At 38.6% G+C, this 7,493-nt stretch overlaps 1 protein-coding gene across 2 annotated transcripts; it reads right to left on the minus strand.

Moving 5' to 3' along the window:
- Positions 1 to 1,167: 1,167 nt before the first annotated feature.
- On the minus strand, positions 1,168 to 7,037 carry Smr3a (submaxillary gland androgen regulated protein 3A). 2 transcript variants are annotated; one of them, NM_001017497.1, is made up of 3 exons: positions 6,988 to 7,037; positions 5,190 to 5,256; positions 1,248 to 1,790 (listed from the first exon to the last, which is right to left on the minus strand). In NM_001017497.1, exons 2-3 carry the CDS (start codon positions 5,241 to 5,243, stop codon positions 1,398 to 1,400), a joined length of 447 nt encoding a protein of 148 aa, NP_001017497.1. In that variant the 5' UTR covers positions 5,244 to 5,256; positions 6,988 to 7,037; the 3' UTR covers positions 1,248 to 1,397. The 2 variants fall into 2 exon arrangements, with proteins under 2 accessions (XP_063129530.1, NP_001017497.1); XM_063273460.1 differs by lacking the exon at positions 6,988 to 7,037 and having other exon boundaries at positions 1,168 to 1,790; positions 5,190 to 5,257.
- Between the last annotated feature and the right edge of the window lie 456 nt (positions 7,038 to 7,493).

The following is a 7,493-nucleotide window of genomic DNA, read 5'->3' on the forward strand; positions in this document are numbered from 1 at the left end:
TGTATGCAAATACCTCACACATAGAGTATGTATGCATCTGAAAATCTAGTTAGGAAATACGTTGGAATATTTTTAAACTAAGTTTTGGCCTATCTTCTTTTATGATGATATATTGACCATGTTAGATTGTAGTGAATCCTAGCTGTCTGTGGTGCTGCCAGCCACAGCAAGAGTGATAAAATCTATACTTGTTGCATGATGTTTTTTCTGGTAGCATTGTGGGAGATAATTTATGTAGCAATTGGAATATGGTTACTTTTAGCAGCTAGAGTACTGTCTGTAGAAGTTGGAATGATGTTATCTGAAACATATAGGGTTTTGCCTCCTGCCTTAGTTGGAGCATGTCATCTTTGGTAGTTGAGATAGTTTCATCTGCCACACCATTTGTGGAAGTATCAAGCTGGAAGCTCCTGGGAGGAGTGAGGGCATTGGCATCTATACGCTTGTTGATAGAAGTGGCAGAAATGGCTGTGATGTTAACCACAGTTGTAGGAGCAGAAGTAGCTTCTACATTGTCAGATGGTGGCTTGCAGTGCTGATTACTTGGGTGGTTAGGATGAGAGGAAGCAAAAGAGAAAAGGAGAGCTGGAGGATATACAAGATATGAACCTAGGAGTGAAGGATAAGGGTTCGAATTTCCAAGAGAACAAGAAGCAGGTATTGGCTTAGGCCAAGTAGTTAGTGTGTTCTGAGTTCCCAGACCCTTTTAGGTTCATTTGCTTCCCCAAACGTCTTAGAGTTTCATAAGGTGTGGATTTAGATAGTTTTTCTCTTCAAAAAGGAACATAGTCTTCAAAGAGAATACAAATAGAACAAAACAAAAGTCAATTATATTCTAATCAATGCCCCGAGTAGATTGTTGAAGGAATCATGGTAGAAAAGATCATGCTCAGTAAACATCCTTTGTATGTTTTGAGTCTCTTTCATGCAAAAATTGTTTGAATCCATGGATGTAGAACCCTTTTTGGGTAAATATAATGAAGAAACCTTACCCATTAATTTTCAGGAAATGCTGTGTGGATATATACCACCATGTTCTATGATGAGTAATTATTTGATGGGTGACACTCAAGGGGACATATTATTTTCTTTTCATCTGTTTTCATGATTGCACATTACAGTTGTATTTTCCCCAATAACCACTTTGCCTTCTAGAACAACGTTAGGTTTCTGGAAAGATTAATTTTATGCCAGTAACACAGTAGGTAGTATGGTCATCACAATGAGGACAGCAGTAGATGCTGTATAATGCTGCTCTGCTCTTTATTGTCATTTTGCATAATTCTTGGGTAAAGGTTGTTTCTTAAGCTTTTAAAGATTATTGCTCCCAAATTTCACAGTGCTTTGGTTTATTTTTATTCTGGCTGCCAAATGGAATTTATTAATCGCTACCACCTCTAGAAATTATCAGTGGAATTTGGGGCAATACCAGTAGTTACAGAGATATTGGCAGCTGGTATTGTATTTGCTTGTACTGTGGGAGGAGGTCGAGAAGGAGGATTGCTTGGAGGAGGCCTTGTAGGAGGATTGGCTGGAGGTCTATGGTGTGGAGGATGTGGTATATAAGGAGGATAAAAACCAAAGGGAGGAGGAGGGGGTGGTGGACCAAATCCTGGACCAAAGGGAGGGGGAGGAGGAGGAGGAGGGGGTGGTGGACCAAATCCTGGACCAAAATGTGGAGGGGGTGGTTGACCAATTCCTGGACCAAAGGGAGGGGGAGGAGGAGGAGGAGGTGGTGGTGGTCGTCGTCTAGGATCATGTCCTCTGGGGCCTCTGTGACACTCACCAGACTGTGGGAGAAGGAAAATAAACAATTTTAAATTAGACATAACACAGAATTATTAGCACATATACTTTCTGAGCTAGGTGTAATTTAAGGTGGCTTCTAAAAGTCCAGTTCTCCCAAGATATGTGATGTCTTGAGTTTATCAATTATGTTCTTTTAAAACAAATTCTTTAATTCTGGAAACAGAAGATGTTAGAGATTTCATGTTGTAGGGAATGATGTATTGACTTATAGTAAAGGTTCTTTGTACTAGAAAGAAATAGATGGCAGTTAGCTATATTAGATAGTAGTGGCTTCTGGCTCATGACCTGCGAAAAAAAGGGGACTCTTCTCATGGCCCCTTTCTACTGTATTGGTCTTTACCCATATTTCCCCTGATCTTGATACATTCATTGAGATTATAGTCTAGGAAGTGAAGAGATAATACATGGTACTTGTCTTCTGAGCATTAGTTACTGTGCTTACTACATTTTATAGTTTCACCTGCATTTCTGAAAGTTTCCTATTATATTTCTTTTAAAAATCAAAAAAATAAACTTGAAGGTAAACTGGTGGGGATGCAATAGAAAGAAAAAAGAATGATATTGAGTAAACTAGTCCAATGTGGGTAAGAAGATTATGGATCTGGGTTGGGGGAGACTAGTGTGAGATCAAGGAAGTCCACCCAATTGGAATATGAAAATCCTACACGGAAGCTTGTTACTTCATGTTAATTAAACATTAAACAAAATTGGAGCCACTCAGCACTATGATGCGGGATGGAATTTTATGAAGTATGAAATGATGGCCATGGGATGAGGATGGAATTGACCTCCAGGTTCCTCTTCTGCCTGTTGAGTCACCGGAAAGGAGGACATGTCTAGGCCAAGGGTAGACTTTGCTATGACAATAAGCTTCTTACAGTCCTAACTTGTGGTAATTTATTATGCAGAAACAGAAAATGGTTACGTGTTTCTAAGTAAAAATATCCTCAAACCACTCTGAGAATATATTTTCCCCTTTGGTCTGAGCCTACAAGGTATCAATGAAAGCTCAGATGTCATTGAATGGAAAGAAAAGATCATGGAAAAACTCTTAAGCTGTTTTAGTAGACATGGTCACTGAAATCAATCCCAAATGGAAGTCGTTGCCATACAGAATTGAAAAATGTCTCTGTGATTGAGTTACCTCACTCAGGATGATATTTTTTAGTTCAATACATGAACGCCCTTAAAGAGGAAGGGGAGGAGGAGGAGGGAATGGGGGCTTATATTCAGGAGACCAGGAAAGGGAATAATATTTGAAATATAAATAAAAAAATCCAATAAAAGAAAAGAGAAAAGAAAAATGTCCCTGTAATTCAAGAGCTTAGAATTGTTCTGGGTTTTATTTCCAATAAATTTAAAAATATGTTACAGATTTTTACTTGAAGGAAGATCTTAAACATAGCATTGGCGCCAGGTACAAATGTGTTTCCTGTGTGTCTATAGACAGAGAATTTACAATACAAGGTGTTACAAATATAGGCCAAAGGGGTGCAGAATACTCCTCTTTGAAGTGTAAATGCTGTGGTTGTAGTTCTGCCTCTGTTGCCTCTGTCATGTTCCCACTGCAAGACTAAAACTCTGGGTTTTGTCCTTTGAAAATGACAGTTATACATGTTTCAAAATCCTGGAGTCCCAAGGTTTGTCATGTGATACTGAGATTCATGCCTAAGCTCTCATTTGCTGTAAGTGACTTAATGTTGCCTAGGGGCCTAGCCAGTGCTTGCCTCGGCACAGCACTTGGTGAGTGTTCAGTGTCTTGTTTGCTATGCTAATTAAATTTAGTGAATTTTCTTAAGCTTCAGTGTTAAAAATAATCACAGCTGAAAGGCATTGGCAGAAACAAATGCATTAGGAAGTTGGAGTGTTCGTAGAGTTGACAGGTTAAGTATGGTTGCAATGTCAGGGAAGTCTTTGAAATGAGGTGGGAAGACTCTAGAACATAAAGGGCCATGTCAAGTAGAGGGACAGTATGTTCTCTTGTTCCTGTGCTACTGATCCTAAGTCCAGCTTGTCTCTAGATCATAAGTTGGAGAGAATCCCCATTCATTCACTTATTTGTTTAGTTCTTTCCCTAATTTGTCATCTGACACATTGCCTTCTGCAATTCTAAAGTTCAAGCTAACCCTAAAAACTTGTCCCCTCAAGTTTAATTTTGTGAGCAGTCACAGAAGATGCCAAGGACAGTTTATGGCAAGACTTTTGTCCTTAGGCACTGCCTTATAATCCTCTCTAGTTTCTTTGTCTGCCCTTTCCAGTTTTGTAGAGGTTTGTAAGGTTCCACCTTGACACCAACTCTCTCTCTTTCTTTCTCTCAGCTTTCTACCTCAACTTGAGACCCCATATTTACCTGCAGATGACCCCCTCTTACTTCACCAAGAGGTCACAGCCTGTAGCAATGAAGTCCACTGTCTAAGCCTTGCAGCCTGTAAAGTCACTGATGAGTTCAGGGAACAACTTCTCCATTGTTCCTTGGGGGGTTGACTTCCTTTTACTCTGTAACAGTATGTCACCTCATTCAATGAGCAAACTTCATTTAGAAAATGACCACACCTATGTCCACTCACCCAACACCATCCCAGAGCTTTGCACCTTCCCCACAGTTCTGTTTTGCCTGCTCTTAGCCTCTCTCATTTTTTTCTGATATGTATTTGGTTAAAAACGTTCCTCAGAAAATGAACCTCATTTAACATCGTATCTACTTAAAGACCTTGCTCCTCAGGATCTTTCTACTGCCTGTTTTTACTCTGACCTCATTCTTTCTTTGCATCTCTGTGGTAAAGATCAGGCATGTGCGCCCTGTTCATGCCTCATGGTCCCTCACAGTCCTGTTTGTCTCTTTCTTCCTACATGCCCTATATCTTTTATCCATATTTTCAATGAACTATATTATTTCATGATGCATTTATGTTACTAGTGCTCTCTCTATCTTATTACTTCATTCACTCATGTCAGACATTGGTTAGAACGTGTGCCATTTTAAATGTTGATAACTGTTTGCAAGGTCATTCAGAATTTTAGTTTTAGTTACCTAGGCATAAAAGGTGGGAAAAATAGTTCACATTATTTTTCTTTTTGATGCAACTTAATAATGAGCTGAACATATCCATATTTCCCTTTGGTCATCCTGATATTGATCTGAATATTATGCAGTAGTAAACTTTCTGGGGGTATATCTGTTATTTTCCTAATGATTTATTGCAAACTCTGTGACTATTAAAACAGGTTTTCAAAATGGAAATTAAACTACTTGATTGGCATTTCATCAGTAACTTGTAGTTTGTCTATATTAGGAAATGCAAATAAATAATGGTAAAATATCTGACATAAAAGTTAAGAAGAGAGCATGAAGGTTTGTGGAAGGGACCTGTGATACTCACCAGGAAGCATCCTATGAGAACCCAAAGGCCAAACACCAAATACAGTGGCTTCATCTTTTGGTAGCCTCTGAATGTAAGCACAATGACTGGTTAGCATCATTTATACAACAAAATGGTATTAGTCGGAACATGGTCTATATGTTGTGCAGCGTATTTTAAAATAACCCTGAATTTTATCTTGGACTCAGTATTAACAGCATAATATTGTCAGGTCATAACATCTGACTCTAAAATGATGGGCCTAATATTCATTTTTGTCTTGTGAGCTGATGCAGGAACAGTGCCACACCTTTGTCCTTGAAGAGTCTGAGCAACAGAAGATCTAAAAAAGAAGGCTTTGGCTTAACATTGATTATTTAGAGATGGACATTTTCTATTCGTGCATTTTGTTTTATTTTAAAATCGCAGTTCTACAGCATCAAGTTTCTGTACTCTCATATTTGAGATGCTACCACTTTAACTTGATTATGTTTAATTTCTTATGGTGTGTAATAGCTAAGGAAGAAGTCTTCCTACTAAATACAGCAAAGATCAAAGAATGACTTAATAGACAAGTTTTGACAGTACACTGGGTCATTTTGTGTGCAATGAAAGTTCTCAAATCTGCTTTCTTTTATGCAACTGTGTTCAATCAGTAAGTTGGACAGAACCAAACAGAATTATTTAGGTCTATTTTCTTCTCAGTTATCTCAAGGATTGTGATAAGTTTCTGGAGCCAGACTGTGTGAATCCTTCCTTCACAGCATTGCACAGTGGTCTGTCACATCCTCTAGCCAACCCTGCTGATATTGTAAATATGGGAGTTGACTAGTACAAACCTGGGAAGAATCTTAGGAACAGTTTTTCCCTGGGAATTATGAGCAAATGTCATGTATTGGGTTTTACTAAGTTATATTTCATATGATGCTTAAAGCAAGCAAAATTATTTGCAAATGTATACTTTAGAATAATTCTCTTTCAAAATACATCTGAGAATAGCCCTTTATTGAGAATGTTAAAGGTGCAGGAAGGAGAAAAGGGAACGGCAGACTTTGGTGGACTTACTATCCTAAGTGATCAACACGAATACTTTTCGGCTGCTTGCATAAGTTTTCAAAATGTAATACATTTGATGACTCACAGTTTCATGTAGATACTTATTCTTGCAGTATTGAAACAAGAATATCATTTTTTAAGTTGCACTGTCTTTATTGTAAAATTGTATAGTACATTGATTGTGCACACTTTTAAATACAGCATGGCAGCCCCTACGAAACCACCCTCTTGTGTGGGGCATTTAAGGCTGGTTTACTATGAGTAGGGAGCCAGGACCAGAGTGCTATGTGGGATTAAAAAAGAACCATAATCTGATTAAGCAGAAGTCAGAGAGCTGAGGGATTTGAGTCCATTTGAGAATATTGAGAGACTTCAGCTGTGCTCAAAGGAAGCATAGAAAGAGGGTAGAGGGGACTCTTTGGTGTTAAGGGACAGGAATCAGGAGCAGCTTATGGAGGGAGAACAAGAAAGGAGACAGGGCTCATGCCTAGTGCCCAAAACTGAGATGAATGACACCTGCCACGAGTGTGCCCGGAGACAACACTCTGGGTAGCCTAGATGCATGGTCCAGGGCACTATCATGGTTACAGAAGAGCCACACGTTAGAAAAACAACTTAAAAGCTACACATTATAAATATTTCAACTTTTAAAACTAGCTAGTAAAACAAGAATATCTAATAAGCAACCCATTAAAATGCTACCTCTGAAGGATGAGCAACTTTTAACATGAAGTTAAAGGGCTTCAAACTCCCAGGTTCCTACCTTGGAGAAACTTCTGAGCGGGGAAATGTGCTGGTCAGAAGCTCTCTGGTCAGCTAATTTTGAGTGGTGGAATGCGGAGGACCAGACGTCTCAGCTCTTATATATGTTGTAGGATAATTTCATTGGCAATAAAGAGACACAAGTTGGGAGATAAAGGAACTGATGCTTCACAGACAGGAGGCATCCTTGCCAATTTGGCAGTGTGCTCCTGCAGTTTTTCCATTTCTGAATATCCTCAGTAACTAAGAGCATGAGGCTTCCTTCGGAAGCTTTACAGTGTGTTGAAATGTGATTGTGTTTCAGATAAACACAGGGGGAACTATAGTGCATGTTTTTTATTTTAAGGAAGAAGAGATAAATTCTTTATTCTGATTATTCTTATAGGACATCTTTTCTTATGTGTTAATCTTGTGGAATTTCCTAAGTCATCTTAAAATAAATGTAATGTGGGAAGTACAAATATTTTAAAAAATTGAATTGTCTTGTGACTATGAGAGAATTTAGCA

Source organism: Rattus norvegicus, chromosome 14 (genome assembly GCF_036323735.1).
Source record: "Rattus norvegicus strain BN/NHsdMcwi chromosome 14, GRCr8, whole genome shotgun sequence".
Lineage (NCBI taxonomy): Eukaryota > Metazoa > Chordata > Mammalia > Rodentia > Muridae > Rattus > Rattus norvegicus.

What these genes read in the sequence shown, in the direction of transcription:
- Smr3a (XM_063273460.1), bottom strand. Translation starts at nt 5,243, where the DNA reads ATGAAGCCACTGTATTTGGTGTTTGGCCTTTGGGTTCTCATAGGATGC. An exon ending in TTCTCATAGGATGCTTCCTG is followed by an intron (nt 1,791 to 5,189) that starts GTGAGTATCACA and finishes CTTCTCCCACAG; the next exon opens with TCTGGTGAGTGTCACAGAGG.